Raw genomic sequence first — 21,174 nt, forward strand, 5'->3', positions numbered from 1 at the left:
AGTGACTGTGATCAAGGAGATATGGTAAAGTAATCAAAGAGAGGGAAGTTCAGATGTATTCTGTTCTCTATTACTCTCCCTCCCTTCCATTTATTGTATAAGTCTTTTCAGTTCTCTTCATACTAATCTAAACTGCAATATGTAAGATGGTTAATGCTCAAAAAGGAGAAAGAAGGGGAGTCCGATGCTGCTGAAATGTTTTTATGCTCAAGTGTGGATGGTAAAGTTCCTGTCTCTAGGACAATCTAAATCTAAAGGTCTAGTCTTAAAGTAAGAGGTATGTTGATTCACTGGTCTTCTACATTTTCTGGTATTGTGTTTGTGCATGCGTGTGTCCTACTGCTCACAACACAGTTAAATACCAAAGGTGAAATTCTGGTCCTGCCGAAAAGGCAAAAACTACCACTGACTTCCGTCAGTCCAGGGCTACAGACTAGCATTTCAGGTAACACTCAGTACACTGGCTTACTCTGTGTGTTCGAAGGCTTTTTTTCTTTACTTCTGTGTGACTGTTTGGTACTGTTGACCAAATGCAGAACTTATTGCTGGCAGCATGATGTTCCCTCACCCATTCCTCTCTAAGAAAGCGCTGAGGAGGAACCCAAAAAGGGATGCCATAGACAATATTCTGCTCATGGAGATTTTGCACCATTCAGAGGGGAGGTTTCTTCCATTAACAAATTTTTTTTTTCTAAATGCATGTTTCCCATGACTAAACTCCAACTACTGGATTATCTGTATGTCTTTGTGAACAACTTTGGAGCAGGATGACTCCAGAGGAATTTTCTTTCATGTCTTCCCCACACATCCACTGCCTCAGGGATTCACCTTGACGAGGTATTGCAATGACAGTGGGAAGCAGGAAGAAGTTTTTAAAGACAGAGATGCCTGTGAATAAGGCATACACAGTTTGGATTCTGATGTTTTGACCACTAACTTCTCTGGCTGAAGTTACTAAGGAAGAAAAACTATTCCGTCAAAGAAGAAGCAGTGAAATAAAGATGCTTACTGGAAAATGTTTCTAATTTCATTTTGAATCCAGATCCCTAGTCCTGGTACAGGACTAGTAAGGTATCTGTATCGCTGCTAATAGGGACTGAACTACTAACAATGCAAAGAAGCAAGGCAGATAGACTGACATGTTTCTTAGAGCCCAAATCACTGTGATTACGCTCTGGTACATGACGCTTCACCATAATACCTATGGGAGTTAGTGAAGTACAAGAAAACAGACATATAGAAATGGATTCAATGGATCAGAAGATTAGAATACAGAAAGCCTCAAGTTCTGCTGAGTGGGGCACCAAACTACAAAATTTTTGCATGTTCTTGCAAGAAAAATGTGAAAATTTAAATGTAAAAGACATATAAATACTTACAGTTTGATCAGAGATGGTAAAGAAGAGAAGGCATTGGGGTGAATAATTTTAATTTTGTTCCAAGCTAAATCCCTACAAGAAAAGTGAGTAGAAAATTACATACCCGCTGAGTGAATATGGAAGTTTTCATACACTTGATTAGGGTGCCTAAATATAAAAAAGGTATTAATTACATGCAAATATTTTCAATAAACTTCTACATATCTCAAACTGCAAAAACTTTTTACATTTTTTTCAAATTATGTTAGTCAGTTAATGGTGTTAGTTACTAAGGTGACAACATTCTCTAAAACTTAATGACTTTTACAATCCAACTTTATTGTTTTCAGCCTGCTTCAATGTTTCCCAAAGCAGCAGAAAGAGGAGTGGTGTATATGGACAACTTCTAAGAGGCCCTTATGACATGACTAGGAACAGCAAATCCATTGTCAATAGGCTTAATTTCTTAATAACAATCTTCACCACCCCTGAAAAATAATAATAAAGAAAAAAAAAACTGCAAGCAACTAATTTTTTTTTTTTTAAATGATGGGTTCAATTCTTCAAAAACTTAAAAAAGTAAAAACTTACAAAAGTAATTTCCCAACAAAATTATTCCACTGTCTCTATGTGAATACCAGAAACACATACAAGTTTGAAATCTACTTCTTATTGTTCTTCTTTATAGAGAACAGTGTTCTCTATAGAGATTTCATGCTCCCTAGAGATGATTCTTATGTGAACCCGCCATAGATGCTAGTTTTGGCTCAGGATCTCTCTCCACTTCTGTCAGAAATGTTCAGAAGTAACAACAGCTTTTATAGCTGGAAGTTACATCTTTGAATTCATTGCTGCAGATGCTAAGCTTCACAGTGTTTATTCTGCTTTCACAGTTATGACTTAACGGATGAAAGATCAAAGCAAGGAAAAATAGAAACAAGGATGTTTTGGGGCAAACAGTGGACAGACATAGATAGCCCCATGCTTTTGAGAACTCAAGTGAACCACTGCTTGGGCTGTACTCACAGAGAACGAAGAGCAGCCAGCTGCCGAAACGTGTCTGCTTTGATTTCATCAATTTCATTATGATGCAAGTCACTGAAATAGCAATGAGAATTTCCTTAGTTTACAAGACACCTGGAGGATACTCCACCATATTTTAGACTATTTATGATCCACTTTGGTGCATTGTAAGGGTATGTATTTGGGATATGTCAAATTGTTCAGCAGTAACCAAATTAATGATGCTCAAGCAAATTTGTATACAGATGACTCTTGTTAGGCATTTTAGAATAGTTTGAAGCTTACATTTTTTGAAGTTTTTTACATGCAGTAAAACAGGGTAAATCTTCCAGCAGATTATAAGACAGATCCCTGTAATACACAAGAGAAGAAAAGATTAATATTTAAAGTAACGTCAAAAGAAAAAGATTTCCTTTCCTTGTGTCTCTTCATGCTCAATTTAAAATAGCTTGTTTTTACAGGAGAATAGAAATGAGTGGACTCAGTTATCATCTCTCATCTGTCAGATTTTTATTTCTAACTGAGGAGGAGATATGAGGGGAAAAGGTAAGATGTATTAACTCCATATCCTACTTCTGCAAATTCCTTGCATTGTCTGACAATTTCCTGCCTGAAGCATGGACTTCTGAGTGTTTTACAATATCAGCAGTCTGCTTCAAGGGAGTACTGGCTTTGCATCACAGACTTCATGTTCATCATGTTTAACTTGACAAATATTTAAACCATTTTAAATGATCTATTAAATACACATATACATATATGTACTAGATATTCACATTTTGTCAGAGAATATCCTATATTTTTCTGGCAATAATCACAATGATCTGTAATCAGCTTTCCGTTCTACACTTTTAATTAAGCAGTATTGCCTCTGATCCTTAGAACTGTTATGTCTTATAACTGAGTGATGTGGTTAAAGATATTGGAACTAACTTTGAAATCAATCACTACATGGGAGAAAAAAACTCTTAAAATGACTTGAGCCAAAACTCAACAAATTACAGAATAACTGAAACATCTGGACTGATTTATAGTATAATCTAACTAATCAGAAACAAGCCCAGGCAATTTGCAGAAATTGGAGGGAAAAAAAAAAAAAGGAAAAGAACCAAACACCCCTCCCCTTCCCACTCTCAATAGTTTCATCGTATATATACATCTTGTTTGGGGAGAACTGAATTGGAATTTTGCTGGTGGAAAGAATACAGAGTAAAAGCTTATACCTATAATTACAAAAAAATGCCATTTTTTTTCACAATTTTTAAATATTATCAACAAAAAGAGTAATCTGTTATTATTCCTGCTTCAAATCCTTTAAAACTGGATCACATCTACCCATTTACTTTCTGGAAAAAACAATTATTTCACAATTACTATTCTGATAGGAGCATTTTGTCAATTCTATATTTGACTTGTAAAAGTGGTGCAAGTAATGACAGTGTGTTATTTTAATGAATTCCACTCTGTTTTACTGTGCACAAAGGCTACCACTAATAAATACATATTTTTTGAACAGCAGCGGTACTGCCCCTAATTCTGTGCTCTTCACTGGTACTCTGTGGTCCAGATCAGACATGCCAGAGAGTTCAAGTGAGCTGGAAGCTACCAAGCCAAGGTACGAGATATTTGAGGATTTTTAGTCTCTTTGTTAATAAATAAGACTCTTGGCAGCAGCAGAGGGCCAGGAGTTATGGCTCTGTGTTGAAGTGTGTATCTAACTGTGCTGAGGGGAGTCTACCTTTGCAGATATACCTCTACTGCAGGTGCACCTGGGAAGTTTCTGTGTTTGTTCATCCACATTTGGAAGCACTGGTGGCTAGGTAGGATAAACAAATTGGTTTTCCAAGCAGTGCTTGTAGGATTTGTGTCTCAGAGCGGGGTGTTCTGCAGTAACTGAGCCAGGGGGCTGCTTAAAAGGTCACTGTCTCCAAGGAACTGGTTGGGTTCAGCACACCCTTATACTTGGTGCAGGCAAAACTCATCTGTAAACTTAAATGTGAACTTGGGTACACATTGTAAAATGTGGCATGTTTGTTCCAGTCTGATGGGAACGGGGAAAAAGCAACTCTGCGTACATGACATGGCTGTCAAACTGGTTCCCTACCCTTTTAAATGTCAGCTTCAATATCATTGGGTGATACCTAAAAATAAAGAATGTGAATGTTCAGTGGAGGCTTCTGCTCTTCCATGAACTGTACAATTTATTAATTGCTACTGTATTTATTTGCCTTCCCTTTAGAGATTATCTATTGTTTTTGAATAATACAGGGCATATTCAAAAGAAAGTCTGTGTGCAGATTTCCTTCTGGCAACAGAAGGAAATTCTGTCTTTTATCATTCTGGAAATGATTATATTGAGTCCATCAACTAAAACTTAATTTTTCTAGAAATGTTCATGACATCCAAGCTGGTATTCAAATAATGTGTTATAATTAGTGTTATTTTAATGTTGGCCAGAGAAGCAATATCAAATGCATTCCTAGTGATGTAATACATAGAGGAAAGTGCTGTTGGCTGAATCTCAAAGAAGCGGACACAATGATTACTTTCGTTAGTGATTAAGCAAACTCCAAGGACATATCCAAGCTAAAACAATATTGGATATTTGGTATAAGAAGTATGCCCCAACTATGCCAAATAATAGTCTATTAAAATTTCACTCAACTACTTATGTGTGTTTTGAAAAGAAAATAAAAGAGAAGCATAAAAAGTACTCAAAGCTAAACTCCTTACTCAGTTATATTTTCCATTCACTTCACTGAGTTATCTGCCTCAGAAAGAAAAGAAAACATTATAGGAGACATAGAATGAATGAAAGTAAGGCCATGTAAAATAGCTCTACGGCTTTTAAAAGAAAATCAAGAACCATTTTAAGCTGACCTAAAAATATGAAAATTAATTATCTTTTCCAACAATGTGTGGGAAATCCTGGCTGGTAGATGGACTGTGAACTTTTGGAGGCTGGTATTTTTGAGTAAAGTGGGGAATTGCTCCCTGCTCTGAATTCTTAGGCAGTTAATGTGATACAAATAGCAGCAACTGGGTAATTTCAAAATCATATTGATTTTGTTTGTTCATTAATCTTTTCCATTACTGTAATGTTATTAATCTTACTGAAACGTACAGAACTTGGAGATTAGGTAACTGGTCACAAGCTGATTTGGGGAGAGAGGTGATCTGTGCTCCTGTAAGGGTCCTGTTGAGAACATTTATAAAAAACATATTATTTTTTAGAAATTGTAAAACAATTTTTTACAACATTCTTTAGAAAAAAAATAGTATTCAAAAATATAAAACAAAGAAAAAATATTGCTTTAGCACTTACAAACTCTCTAAACTTGTAGTCCCAGTCAGATCAGGAAACTCTGTTATCTGTGAAGCACCATTTAAAGTCCTAGAATTTAAAACATCATTTCAATATAATTGTGGTGAATGATGTGTGGGACAGCTCTAACACTGCAACATATAAAGACAATTAAAACAAAATTAAACACATACAGAGTTCTGAGTTCTGGTAAGTGTTGAAAAGCAGATTTTCCAACAAGCTGGATAGGGTTATCATAAAAATGTCTGCAAAAAGAGAGCAAAAAAGACATTATAATAAATATTTTAAAGGATTCAAAACACATTACATGATTATATTATATGCAAGTGAGTATACTCTGTATTCCCAGCCACAGACTTGGTGCACCTCCGGGGGTTTCCTTACCCACTAGCCTAAGTCCATCAACCATATTTTGAATACTGAAGTAATCTGTCTCCTTGAATTTAAAACCAGAAGCCTGCCCCAAAAAAATAATCTCCTCTTTCTCCCAGGTTTGCAAACATTGAAATCCAAAGATGAAGAACTTCGTTATGACATGAGACAAAGTTAGCAAGTGAAGTCAGAACTTCACACACTTGGACGAGGTTGACCATCCACAGCATTTGAATTCCACTGCATTTTTGAAGCCATGCTGATTTTGCTCATAAAATAACACCGCTCAAGATGAGTCGCTATTTTCTTAAATTTGTTTTACAATTTCTTAATCTGAGGTTTGCCAGTTCTCATGTATTCTCATGTAAAACAACATGGGAATTGAGACTGGAATCCATCAGGATCAATTTTTGCTATCTTCTACGTTGCCAGTAAAACTAAGAGACCTGTAAGGAATAGTTCAACTGAAAGGCCAAGGCTAAAGCAGCAGTACTCACTTCCTTTAAATAGGGTATGCAAACTGCTACTGTTTCCATGAGGTTGGAAAGATAGAAGCTTGTTCGCTTGCATTATTGTATGTTACACTCACAAAAAGATCTAGCAGACAAATAGCCACAAATATGGTGTTTAGTTCCACATGCTCTACCAGGAAGAGTCACTGAATAAACTGTTATCACTTACATTGTAATAAGTGATGGATTACCCACAAATGCACGCTCGGGTATTGATTTGATGTTATTGCTATGAAATCCCCTACAAAAGAAAAAATGGTTTACACAGTAAAGAAAAAAATTGTGAAGGCACAATCTGTATTCACAATGCATATTGTTTTTTGTTTGTAATAAGGAAAGTGTTTGTGTGTAAGGGTATATCCTTGTTTTCTGGGGTAAGATAGAACTGAAAAAGCAAAAGCAAAAGAAAAGCTAAGAAATAGTTAGACTTCTGCACTTTTCTAAATGAGAGTGCCATTCAGATAAAGTAAACAGCAAAATGGCATTTTAAAATTAAGATGTTCACAGCAGGAAACAGTGCTTTGTAGCTGTATGTTATGTATGTATGAATGTAACTGTATGTAATGTAAATATACACACATGAAATAATACAATTAACAGTGAAATATTAAAAATAAATAAATAACAATAAAACAGTACATATATATCCCCCTGTGCTTGTTAAACTGCAACTATTTTTTTTCTGAGATAATAATGAATTACACAAATTTGTCAAGTAAATGATTTTATACATTATATTAAGTCTCTCACAACCAATTTTCTGTTGAAGTATTTTAGATGTGGACATGAACAAACTATCCAATGTAGTTGTGACTGCTGGATAGAGGACCAAATCTTTGTCTCATCATTAATCACTGGATTTTATTCATATGAGTAATTCTCCATTGTGAAAAACAAAAGAAACAACTAAGGTTTCAAAAGAACAATGATGATTTGTGTGGGAAACTCCCATTAGTTCAGTCGGGTATGAAAAAGGCTTCCCAGATTAAATTTATACATTTAGAAAGCCTCAAATTGTTCACTGATGCAAGCACACTTGATCATTACTTGGACAGGTCCCACATTACTGGTTTCACTTGTTTAGTCATCATGCTACTGCTGATGAGACACTGCAAGGCTCTGAATCCCTTGTTCTTCTGCATGCAATAAAAGCTGCATCCATACAGATGCAGAATCCAAGCAATATGAGGATCCCATTTCATCTAGGACCAGCAAAGAGACTGGTTTTGTGGCTGTATTGACTGGGATTCCCTGCATGGCACAAAAGCTTAGCAAACAGCATGAGTACTTCCCAGGGCACTGTCTAGCCCCTTATCACTACTCTGACTTCAGCCGAGAGCAGATTTTGGTGAATTTCTGCAAAATAGGGTCTACAGAGCTTCTGAGCTTCTTGGAAGAGATACCATGCCCTGTGGCACTGCTCACCAGTGATATACCCTGCTCACCAGTGGCGACCTCCTCCAGAGCCACACTCCTGACTAGCATGGGAGATACCAAGCTGGAGTCAATGCTACCTGAGGATTCCCTGCTTTGGAGAAAAATCCCAGGTCGCTACTTAAAGTGGCTTTATCATCATATTGCAATGCAACAGTGCTACAACTGCGTCCAATTGCTATGTTACCTAGTTTTTGTAAATCTCTATGCTGATGGTACCGGTAATGTGGTAAATACTTCACATGGAAAGAATTCTGAACATACACACCGTTGTGTACATTGTGTGTACAACGTGTGAATATTTCATTCATTCTTTTACAATTCAGCTGTTTCTTACAACAAACTTGGCTGGTTTCTTTTCATTGTTGACATTATTTTAAGGAAACTATGTCTGTGCATCCAGAAGTGTTTTGTTTACAATGTTACAAAGGAGTATTTACAGTGAAAAGAAATTGTTTTAATTTAATGGTGCAGGAGGGATGGCAGATAGCATCTAAGCCTGATTGGCCAGTTAGAGTACCATGTTTTTTTTCTTACACTAGCAGACTGTGTTTTTTTTTGGATTGCTTGAAAAAAAACAACTGTTGTGTTTGGAACTTGAAATGAATTAATTGTGTTTATTATTCACGGCATTCCAACGATGAAGTTCCTGAAAAAAATCTACTGTACAATGTAATATAGAAGTTTTCAGAACTTGTATGCTCTAAACTGTATGCTGAGAATTATCTTTTATGCATGTTGGCATGTTTATTGGTTCTTCCTAGAATAATGAGTTTTTAAGGATTACTGATAAAATCACCAGCATTAAAAAAGAATCAGTCACACACTAGACAAAACATCCTCCTTCCTAATATAAGTGCTGTACTTCTGTACTTACAATTCTTTTAGGTTTGTTAGTGTCCTGATAGCAGTGGGGAACTCGTCCAGACTGTTGTAATTTAGATCTCTGTGTGAAAACAGATTGTATTATTGGGGTTATGCACTGCATTAAGGATAACATAGACTTGTTAGCATTTGTAACTAAATATCATCTTCCATTCATTGAATAAGTACATACAGGCAAAAGCCAATTAATCCTCAGAAGTGTATGGATGTTTTCTAACAGACTCTATTTAGGGCACATTTTCATTCCTATTTTTCTATCAGCATCCTATTTTCAGTTGTATTCTATCTATTCAGCAATGAAAAGGCCAAAAGTGGATTCAGATGCTACTAATGGATCTGCTCTTTTGTAAATCACTTATTATAACTTGGAAATTATCAACAGAAAAAATAAAAACCAAACCAAAACAAAACAAAACTCTTGCCCGGAATATTCAAGAAATTTGCACAGTGAGCTGAATTTTATGCAGTTAATACATCTCTTTATTAAGGTTTCATTTGCCTCTGACTCAGTCTTTCAAGACTTAGATTTAATTCTTGAGTCTTTCTTTCATCTGATGCACTTTTCATGGTCTGTGAGACCAAGAAATTGGAGATACTGGAGTTTGGAAGGTAAAAAGAAATCTTCCTCTGACTAAAACAAGTGGGAAAACATACAGTTAGTTCAACTTTATCATTAACTATATAGTTAATTTTAAGCCTTGGCAGTGTTCATATGGAGAATGTTTCTAACCACACACATTGTAGGAACAGTAGTTTAGCTAGGGTAGTAACCTCTGCTTTAAGAACTGCTCATGCTGCAGTGGCAATTAGACTTCATTCTGGTAAACTGAATGGGCTGTTAGCATACTTCTGCCCTGAGCATGACATGTGCATCCTTCAGCGTTCAGGAGACACCTGAAACTAAAATTGAGATGTGCCTGTTTAGTGCGATGCTCCCTGAGTACTGCTTTGTGAGGAATGCCATCTGAAAAACTTGAGTAAAAGCCTTTTTGAATGGGCAAAACACAAATCATGGTTTACAATAGATTGAAATTGAAATAGTATCAGGCTGAAGTAATGCAGGCAGGAAACTGCTGTCTGAACTCAACAAGGCTTTCCTTCCTGCTTGTAAATCTCTCTCTCCTGCTTATTGACAAAAAGAGATTACAGGCGTGTACGGTTTGGTTTTGCCCTCCAGTGATATGTGATTTCCAGACCTATGCGTTGATGCAAACAAATGATTTTAAAGCTGGCGTCCATCGTTTACACTGAGATCTCTTTAGATTAGCTTGAAACTATCTGGAAACTGGTCTATACAGTACACAATTACTGCACTTGGGGCAAGTGCTGCATTCTCCTATCACAGCAAAGTGGCTGCACCTACACATATTCCCAGGTTCATGATTGTCCTCTGTGTTTTTGCCTCTTTCATGCCAGGTGGCTGGGACTGGCTTTGCAATTACTTATTCCATTGTTCTTTTTTTCCCCATTTTTGACCAAGTGCCATGTGAATCTCATTTGTAAAAACAAAACAAACTATTACATTTTCCTTTTTCCTTTCCTGTCCCCCTTTCCGGTGCTACACTAAGGGACTTCCTTTCAATTCACAGCAGGCTAAAAATCAAATCTGTAAAACTGCAATCCAGTTTTAAGGGATCGATGCAACTGAAACCAGGGATTCAAAAAAAAAAAAAAAAAAAGGCAAAAACTTCTTGTTTTCTTATCTTATGAAAGTACAAAAATGAGCAGTACACACTTCTGTGGATGATAAAGAAAATGGTTACCCCTAGACCAGCATTATTCAGTTTTGATACTTTGCTTCTCAAACCAGGCCTTTTATGCTCTGCTCTGGTTGGTTGAAATCTCTAAAATCTCTGGAAAGGATTCAGCTGAGTGCAGAAAGTGGCAGATGGAAAGATATGCACAGGTCTACTGTCCCTGTAGCATTTTTGGGTTCCGTTGTCTGCTCTAGCAGACAACATGTTCACTCATCTATGGCAAAAACTTGAGGCAATTTGAATCTTTACAAGCGCTGCTCTTTATCGGAGCTCTTTAAAGACAAAAACGGATACAATTGAAATGGTCCTCTCTTCCCTTGCAAAACATACATAACTTGGCTGTTTGGCACTTTTTCTTTTTCCAGGGATAGAAAAATAAAATCCTCCTCTACGATGAGAGAGTTTCTTAATGGTAAACATTTCCATTGAGACAGTTTCCCAATCTAGCTATTAGCTTTATTGATTGAACAAGACAAATAAATAGTACTAATCTAGGCAAACATAATTGTTCATGAATAGGCACTTCTTTTTGAATGCCCAGTACAGTTCTCAAATGTCCTTTCAACAATTTATCAACAATGATTATTAAAAAGGCAAACTAATTTAATAGTAAAAAATAGGATTTGCTGTATAGAGTCATTGTAAACCATCATTTAGATCCTGTAGCGATTAGGCAAGCCAAAAACCACGTTTAGCTTTTAGGCTATTTTTTATTCTTTCAGAATATTAATGAAAACACTGAAAAAAAGAGGAAACAAATAAGAGGTCAACTCACAAAGTCTCTAGGCTGTGGAGCCCATCAAAGCATTTCTTTCCCAGGGAGTAGATTCTATTGTTATGGAGATGTCTGCAGGGGAACATTAAGCACACAGTCAGGAAAGCACACTACACACAGTGGACTTAAGCAAAACATTTTGATGCTTCAATCAAAAGAAACTTATTTTCAGGCATGCACTGATTCTATGCAAGTCATGCTTTTGCAAGAGCATGTAGAGAAGGCACCTTTGCCAACCCTTCCCCCTTTCTCCTGACATCTCCCCACCCATGAGGGCTTCAATTTCATTCCGTACATGGGATTTCTTTTACAACCACCTAGATGGTCTAAGAAGGGTATATCCTGAAGGTCTAGGATGAGGTTTGCATATTAAATACTGTGAAATTGGAGACATATTCTCACCAGTTGTTAACTAACATGTTGCCTTAAGAACTGTGGGGAGTGTTAGCTGTGTTAGCGGTATATATGGAAGACGTATATTCAGGGGGTGTTAGAGAGGATGGCATAAAGCAGGAACAGGTGAGGAGAAGGATAATCAAGCAGAAATAGTCATTAGCCTTGCAGAATGAAAGAAGACACAAAGCCACAGGACAAGAAGTCATAGCTTCACTGAGATGAGTAAGCTAATCAGTCTACAAAGCGCTTTAACTTGCCTTCCTTTGAAACTATAAAAACCAACAGCTACGTTCTCATATTTTCAGCAACTGAAAGAAACAGTTGCATGTTACGTTTCAATCAAAACCATCCATGTGAGGGCTGGTAATGCTGCCTATTTCTATGGTTTTTAGACTGACATAGAAAAAAAAATCCGTGTGAAGCTCATTAATGTGAGTAGGTAGAACTTAGTGATACTTCAGATTGATTTCTAAAGAGGATGCTTTTTTTTTCCAGCAGACCTTTATTTTATTCTGACACTCTGCTCTCATAGTGGAGGGAAACTATGAGAGTAGCACTTAAAAGAAAAGAAGGTCTGTGAATGAGGAACTGCCAAGCACATACCCTTCAATGCTTCATTCTGCTCTGAAAATAATTTTAAAGACCACAGAGCCTACAGAAGTTGAGTCTCCCTGTCCATGAAAAACAAGGTTTCTAATGGCAAAATACAGATGTTTTGTGGGTTTTTCTTTTCCTGTGAAAAACCTAATCATTTTTTTAAAATGACTACACTGAGCTGTAATGCTTTAGTTAGCACGAAGAGTGTCTACAAATTCCAATTATGCTTGGATTGCTAGTGATCGAGCTTCAAACCTACGCAAAATGAACATGCATATTTGCAAAGAGTAGAAAATTTGCCAGACTGAATAGAGCAGGAAACAAATGAAAACAGAACCACACAGGAAGATTTTGACAGGCCAAAAATATCAGATATTGTAGATCATGAAGGATAATTCAATTATTAATCAATACGAAGACCAGAAGACCAGAAATAAACAGGGCAGATGTAAAATAAGGGAACCTAAGTGAGCTGAAACAATGAGGGAATCAAAAAAGGTCATTTTCTTCTGGATTTCTTATCTGTCCTCATATCACTGTAATTCTGTTATGGATGTAGAGAATGGCATTGAAGACATTTTCTACCTTAAGCATTACTGAGATGTTTAGCTTGGTTAAATGACTCCTTAAAAAAACTTTAACTTGAATGAGACTGTTACTTGATGTAAATAGAGGGCAAAGACTGTGTGCCCAAGGCAGCTATTATCCCCCTATTATTGGTGCATATATTAGGCATGATGCAGAGATGGTGATTATAAAGCTCAATAAAGAACCCTGAAGAATGTCAGGTTCCATGCTCACACTGGGGTTAGAACATGCTAAAATATGCTAAGTGTCTTACAGACTATGGTTTCAGACAGCCTGTAAATCTTGAATATATTATTCTCTCTTTAATAATTTTAAGATTTTCCAAACTATCCTGAAATAACTTCTCCCCCTCAGTCTCCTCCTCAGTTTCTCCAGCCAGTCTAGAATTTTTTCCATTTGGTGCATTCCCAGAAGATAAAAAACTGAAACCATGTTCCAGAGTATTCCTTCCAGATTTTGGTGTGGGTTTTGCATCTGTTTCATTTAGTTGTATTGGTATGCAAACATATCTAAATACAAACCTACATATACTTTCTACGAAGGGAAATACATAGTTTCTACTGGACAGCATTCTTTCCAAGTCACCCAGAAAGCTTTCTGTTCATTTCCTTTTTCTAATCTTCTCTCATTCAGTACATGCTGCTTTGGAGTCTTAGAAGGCAAACAGTTCATCTGTTTCTGTTTGTTTTGCTGACCAGATATGGTGATTTAAAAAAAAAATTCCCTTACATAGCTCTTTGCTGGAGACGGAAACTTTTAAGCTAGATCAAAACAAGTGATTTACAAATGTGAGTTTAACTGTAAGAAGATGTAAAAGATATGCTTCTCTAAGATATTTTTTTCTTTCAAATTTTGTTTTATAGTACATATGCAAGCCAGAAAACTTAATTTGTATTCCAAAAAGAACATTTTCTGTAAGAAACAGTATTGACCTCATGGTAAAGGAGTATCGTCATTAAGACTCACACAAAAGTAGAATGGAACTGCAGCTTTATGGCCCCCAAATACATCAGTTTAATACTAACACTGAAAGGCAAAACTGAGGTTTAGTTGACCCATGTATATAGCGATTTACCTGTTGTTTACCAACTAGGGAGAGACTAGAGGAGTGTTAATTATTAAAGGTTTTCTCAAGCAATGCTTAAATTAAACATTGCATCTTCAAGCAATTTATCACAAGGAGGTCAAAGCTCTGCAAAGAAGCAGAGATTGTGGCTAAAAAGCAATCGATAAAACTTACAGAACTACCAAACTAGAGAGGTTTCCAAAAGCATAGTCTGGTATGTAATGAATTTTATTCAGTGCCAGTGTCATTGCCTGAAGTGCTGGTAAACTTCTAAAAGCTTGGACGGGTATTTCTGTCAAAGAATTATCATCTAGCCACAGGTGTCTAAGGGAGACCAAGCCATTGAAGCAGTTGGGGGGCACATAGTTGATGTGGTTGGCATCCAGGCGTCTAGGAGAAAAAGAAATAAAGAAAATTGACTCCGAGAAAAGAACAGTGGATTTACACAAGAAATTATCACCAAGAACACAAGGATAGGTAGGAGTTGCCACATCCATCTTTCATTTCCTGGAGATTCTATATTTCCTTCTTGCTTGCAGCCTTATCTGAGACCTCATGTGGTGTTCCTAAGTCTCCTGGTCAGCTGGCTTGCTGCAGACAGCTCTCCTTTGGAGCCGTCAGTTCCCTGAGAGCACAGACTAATCACTTCTGAACAGATCCTCTTTGTGGATCAGGCATGAATTTGTTTCCTTTCCAAATTATTTGCAAGTATGGAACAAAAAAGTATAAGAAACTCAGCAGGGCATTCTCTTTCAGAATCTATAAATCACTGAATCATGGTGCCAAAAGCTGACTTGGGTTTCCATATACTATCCACCATTTTAAAAGCCAAAAGTAAAAAGAATTTCTGAGTTTCTGCTCGTGTTTTACACCTTCTTAAATCCTGTGCATTCCAATGATTCTAATGAGCAATGAAGTTAGCATTTTTTAATAGTGGAGCAAATTGTTTTTAAACAGAGATCAGTGCTGCTTAATGCACTTCAGTTGCTGCAGAGCCAACAGAGGGAGCTCAATTGCACATCGTACCTTCTCAGAGTCTGCAGGTGATATCTTGCTTTCACACTTCTGCAAATAAGGATTAAATCTACTGAACTCTTTGCAGATATGGCGCTAGAAATACTATGTCATATATTCACTGGCTTTTACTTTCTGCAACTTCATGAAACATCCAGATGGTGACCTGTACTCCAATACACTTTTTCTGCTTTTAATATTTTGTTTGTAACATAAAAGACACTCTCTAAAACTTTTCTTGAAGACATCTGTCAGAGAAGTAATTAAGTGAATGATGAAATAAAAACAAATTTAAATAGAAGCCTGAAAACACTGCAGAACAAACAGACACACCCAGGGTACAAAGAAGTAATTCTGTACAGCCTAAATTCGGTCTGTTTGAGAGAAATGTAATACTCTTTGTGGCGGACATGGTAATCTCTTTATTTAAAGCTGCTTCCTCATTTGCAGTCATGTAAAATGTCAGGTCCATTCTATCTCCTTCTCCATGCTTCTTCTACCTACTGCATGAGAACAAATAATGAACGCTAAGGCTCCGTGCCAGGCTGGCAAATAACTGAGACAAGGTCAGTTGGAACAAATTTATAAAGTTCAGTGTCAAAGCCCTTGTACAATTAAATTTTCAATATAATAACTGACAATGGCAGGCAGCAGAGACAGAGCTTCCAAAATAACTCAAGGGTTGGTCAACAAATGGGTGAGGCTGGAAATGTTTAGAAATAGTCATGCTGTACCTCCCCCATTCCCCAGGCAATAACCATGCTATGCCTGTGTTTTCAAATAAGGTATAATTTGAATGAGTAGATGAGGTTTCTTTGTGTTTTGGTCAGAAGTAAATTTCTTCCCTGTGTGATGCTGGTATGTAAACTAAGAAGTTACAGTTGCATTAGTTTGACAGTTACACTGATTAAAGAATGGAGGCTTTATTCTACCTAAATGTGTTACTGCATTACAGTCAGCATCTTGTTCAATACCACGGCTGAGTGTGCAGCTCTGGCTTCCCCGCTGACTCCAGAGGAGTTACTCACAGAGCCCTTGGTCACATGCTGAAGCCAAAAGTCAGTTGTTTCTTTGTGATCCTGTGGCTGAAAAGGCAATATTTCTGTTGTCCTCAGAGAGGTCAGGATTTCTACCTTACTGATATTCAGCAGCAAATCAAGGAAACAATTTTTTTTTTTTTTATAACCAAAGTTTCCAAATATAAACCCACCATTAGCTACGTAAGCAGAATACATGAAATAGTACTGCTGTAACATAAGTGAGATCCTAGGTAGTTGGATTATTCTTTGAATAAACTTTGTAAGAAAATGAGAAGCTACAATGATTTGCATTGCAAGTCCTATTACTGGACTACGTATCCTACCAGTGCTCATAAGAAGTACTGCCTCAAATGCATTTTGTTATCTAATCTTTTTAAAATTTCCAAGTACCGTTTTCCCTTGTGCAGATAATAAAACATTTCAGTAGTGGTTATGTTTCCTGTCATACTGTAGGTAATGCACACTGATGTATAAAGCATTGATCAAAATCGCTGTTTTCAGCCAATTGTTTTACATGTGCTGATCAAAGTTTTGGCACTTTCAGAACTAAACCCATTAACTCACAAACATGACCCTATTTATAATTGAAAATATATAGATAACATGTGGTGAGTTTGAAAGCTGCTATTATATTCCAGAGAGAACCAATTTAAGGAAACAGAAAAGCTTGATCTCTTCTGATAGGCGGCATGTAAATAAAGCAGCCAGTATGAAATTCACCATGAGCTCACTTAAAATGTCCAAACCTTTCAAAGAAAATGCTTGAGCTATGTGGACTGTATCCCACTGGTGTTTCCTGTGACATACTGTGAATGCTACAACCATATGCATTGTAAATGATGAAAAGATATTATTCATATAGAATTGTAAACATGACTAATTTACTGGTACTCTGAAAAGGGTGAAAGTAGGTCTTTGAATAAGTTTTGATTCAGATATTTTGATCAGTTCAGTATGAATGGACACCTAGTTTTACGCCACTGCTAGGTTTCTAAGGCAATATATGTATTTTTCCCTTTCTCAAGAGTGAGCCCAGCTACCACCTACTGATACACTTGCTAAAGACATTCCTTAATGGCTTGCTGGTGTGTCTTTCTCATTCATTCAAGGTTAAGTCAAATGCTAGGTATGGGATCAGGAAGGAAATTTCTCCCAAGTCATTCTCCCCTCTGAAATAAATATCTATTACATGGACTGCCTCTTCTTGCAGTGATGAGGGACTGAATACAATGAAGGGACTGGGCAAGAGGAAAGCTACAACGACAGACAAAGAAGTCAAGAATACCATGCTTCTTCTGACATTCATTTTAAAATAAGACATGCAAACCCAAGTGATAAGGACCTACACATCACAGGCAGGAGAGGCAGGGAGGTGAGAGCACACGAGGACCAATTTCAGGCATGGCAGACTAACGAAGGGCATGCTCCTCCCTCTCCTACCACCTTCCTCCCCTCCTGAGCAGGATCTATTACATGGGGAGCAGCACACGGGCCTTGCTGCAAGGTGTGGGGCAACGATGGAGAAGCACTGGGGACAGGGCCTGTCTAGGATGGGTGTCACAGGCAGGATGGGGTCGCCTGCAGCCCCACCATCCTTACAAGCCTGTGGTGACATGGACCCTCTCAGGGGTTTGTTGATAGGAGTTGGGCTAACGCCCTGTGTGAGGAATGGCAAGAGTGACATCAAAACTGGCTCTGAAAAGTGGTTGTAATGAAAATAGAGCTGGCTATTGTGAGCTTGGTTTTTCAAACATGGCCCTTTAAGCAGGATATCCCCTTCAGTCCACAGGGGAAAATGCTAGGACTATTGTGAAAGCTTAATTACAACACATCATCGCAGCAGTTCCCACAGCTCACTTTCAGCTTTGCCCTTGTATGGGCTCGTACAGCACCGATACAAAGAACCCTGAGCAGCAACAGCAAGACTGAAAGAGAGAAGCCACAAGACATAATTTAGGAGTATTTGTTTCTCTCCAGTGCTTGGTGTAAACTCCATGTGCATGCAAAGCAGGAGGAGGTCTCAACTGAGAGTTTCAGTCCTTAGCATTTTTCTCCATATCCAGATATGCTGCTCAGGTGTTGTGGTAAACCTGCATTCAAGACGGTGTGCCAGGATGCTAGCAATATAATATAAAATATATTTATATTTAATATATATTTATATTATATATATTTATATTATATAAATATAGCAATATAAAGCACAAACATCCCGTTTCAAAGCTATTTTCACACTAAAATTGGCCCTGAAACTCCAAAAGTGGGAAAAAGTGGGGCCAGCAGGATGTGTTTTGTCATCCTAGGAATCTGGCCGAACACCCAGATCTGAAGTCCATGACCAGACATTTCGTGTGACTGCTCCTGGCCTCCCGAGCAGGTGGCTGCATGCAGAGCACTGATAGGATGATCCCAGGGGTGTACGAATTGCCAAGTGACCCCGCAGCACAGCTCAGCCAAATGTTAGCTGGCACTGGTCGAAAGTGTGGCAAGGACCCTGTTAACAGCACAGCTTGGTAGATGGTCACAGCCAGTGCCTGGGAGCACTCCTAAGCACTGTTTGCTTTGCTAGGCTGGCTCTAGCAATAGTATGTCACTGTGTGGTGCCTAGGAGGACCTCCTTGGAAATCTAGTATGAGCCTCATATTGCTAACCTTTTCAGCACCTGCTACTCCTCCTCCTCCCACAGATGGAGGTGGGGTTCAGCTACACAGGAAGATTTTTCATCAGCAGTTCTCAGCTGGATGTGCTAAGGACTGGACCCAAATAAAGGGGTAGCATGCACAGGTAGGGTATCCTTGCACCTCTGCCTTCCTCCCAGCTGCTTATCGAGCTAGAAGAGTGTCTGTGCTCTGATACTGGGCTAGTGCTCAATGTTTTAGTCCCTCTTCTGTTATCTAGTGTGCCCTAGGGCTCTAGTAGCTCACATGGATAAAACATGCGGCAAATTGAGACTGCAGTGATGAGTTTTGAGACATCTTCATGTATGTGCACAGATGCGTGCATGGGTACACACAACCTTGATTTAAACTGTGGGAAATTCTTCCTTAGGGAGTTTTTGGGTAACTGTTGAGGTACTGGGTTTCCTAAGAAGGATAAAGCCTTCTATAGGCTTCATTATCATGGAGTGTGACACGGAAAACCGCAACTAAAGCTCCTGGCTTTTCATGAAAACAATTCTCTTGGGAGAATGTGATTTCATCAGTTGGTTTGTCTTTTAACTAAAAATCAGGATTATTAACACAAACATACCGGAAAAACAAAAAAAGTTTAATAAAGTTAACCCTTCTGAAAAAAAGGCTTTTTAATTTCAAGACTGAACTGAATGCATTTCAGAACTCTGTGCCATCAAAGTCTTCAACTCCTTGCTCAGATTAAGAATTTTCTTTGCAATGTCACATATTTGGAGGAGTAGGGAGAAGGAGCTGAAAAATCAATTTTCTGACTGGTTCCAGCCAGGCAGATTATTTGGAAAATCAGAGATGATTTCTAGATAACATTTTATGTAAAACTGCATCATCACCATATGCTCCAAACATATAAACATATCTGAAAAATAAAATTGAAGTGATTTATAAGTACTGTCAGAAAGTTCAAACAAATATAATTTATATTATTTTCTTATCCTGTATCTGTAAAGTCAAATTAATTTCCTACACTAAATTCCAGCTTCGTAGATTTTCAATGGAGAAAGGATAGTTTACTTTTTCCTCTACCAATGTTTCCAGCAAGTTGGAAGAGAGACTGTCTTGTATTCTGCCCTGTTTCCTGCTATTAAAGTAAAAGTCCTCTTATATTTTACAGGAATGAAAGCAGGTGATGTGTGTTACTGTAAATAATGCTTGTTTTTAAATAGCCTTGATGACTGGTTTGGCGTGGGCAATGACATGGTACTTGATCTATTCTTGATTTTGACCATTCCTGTCTGACAACACAGTAGGAAAAGCTGCTCATTAATAACGTTGCCTAAACAATAAAATAAAGAGTGAGTTAAGTTTCATCTGTAGTATTGACTTCAAAGTGTTGTATTACAATAGTCTCAATAAAAGAATAGTAGAAGCTTCACTTCCTTAACAGTTATAGCAGTTAGACTGTTCTCCTTTATTTAGTAACATTTACAAATGAAGATCTCCAACTTACCAGTTGCTAATAAACTAAAATTTGTGTTAACATGCTCAGGGAACAAATGTAAAAATATATATATATATTCTTATGTTATTGCCTTCTTTATCAGTCCCTTCTTGTTCAAAAGATACTAATATGACAATTCTAGTACCTAACTGTCACTAGAAAAGATGATTACACCACAGAAAGAAAAAAAAAAATCAACATGATTTAAACAAATACTTAAATTCAGTGAAAAGAGTTGGCTAGACAGCAAGTTGTTAATTAATAACTATATTTGAAAAATAAATCAATATACCTATGTAAAAGGCTTTTGGACTATACAGATATATTTAAAATTATTAAAGGCCTTCTTGATTTAAAAGCAGAATGGAGATATTGGAGCTCTGGGAAACATAAAATCCAGACACCATCTGCTTACAGTCAATTCCAAAGAAAAGTGAGTAACAGGAGAGAGAGCATTTAAGTGGCACTTCAAACCCTGCTGTCAAGATCTAAGTTGTGACACCAGTGATTGTGTGTTGGTCGTTTTCAGTCATGGTATTTGAGATGTTTTCCTCTTTTTGGCTTAACAGAAATGACTGCCATTTGAATTGTTAGGGCCAGTAATCCGGATAATTTGTATTCATGATACAACAAGAAAATTATAGCCTATATAATCAGCTGAAGATATCCTTCTGCTGAACTTGGAGATAACCACATCTCAAAATTCATATGTTCTGTTTACTTCCTTAAATCCTTATGACATAAAGGGAATTGGAGTCCAGAACAGTCATCACCCAAGCACCAGTAGCTGAACTCATTTATTAATCAAAGTAGCACATCACAGTTGTTGATTATTGAACTACAAAGACTTCTAAAATTGGAGAAGATTTTAATATTGTTAAATCTAAATTTTCTGCTTCAGACA

At 37.3% G+C, this 21,174-nt stretch overlaps 1 protein-coding gene across 2 annotated transcripts in view; it reads right to left on the reverse strand.

Moving 5' to 3' along the window:
- Positions 1–21,174, reverse strand: part of LGR5 (leucine rich repeat containing G protein-coupled receptor 5) — a 90,788-nt gene that overhangs the window by 13,700 nt on the left and 55,914 nt on the right. The window contains exons 5-14 of one of the 2 annotated variants that reach the window (XM_068669197.1): positions 14,263–14,478; positions 11,442–11,513; positions 8,902–8,970; positions 6,760–6,831; positions 5,880–5,951; positions 5,707–5,775; positions 5,506–5,577; positions 2,667–2,732; positions 2,385–2,456; positions 1,380–1,451 (exon numbers count right to left, since the gene is read on the reverse strand). In XM_068669197.1, coding sequence (XP_068525298.1) covers positions 1,380–1,451; positions 2,385–2,456; positions 2,667–2,732; positions 5,506–5,577; positions 5,707–5,775; positions 5,880–5,951; positions 6,760–6,831; positions 8,902–8,970; positions 11,442–11,513; positions 14,263–14,478 — 852 coding nt within the window. The remainder of the gene's footprint in view (positions 1–1,379; positions 1,452–2,384; positions 2,457–2,666; positions 2,733–5,505; positions 5,578–5,706; positions 5,776–5,879; positions 5,952–6,759; positions 6,832–8,901; positions 8,971–11,441; positions 11,514–14,262; positions 14,479–21,174) is intronic. The other variant, XM_068669198.1, reaches the window with a different exon arrangement.

This window comes from Anas acuta, chromosome 1, assembly GCF_963932015.1.
Source record: "Anas acuta chromosome 1, bAnaAcu1.1, whole genome shotgun sequence".
NCBI lineage: Eukaryota > Metazoa > Chordata > Aves > Anseriformes > Anatidae > Anas > Anas acuta.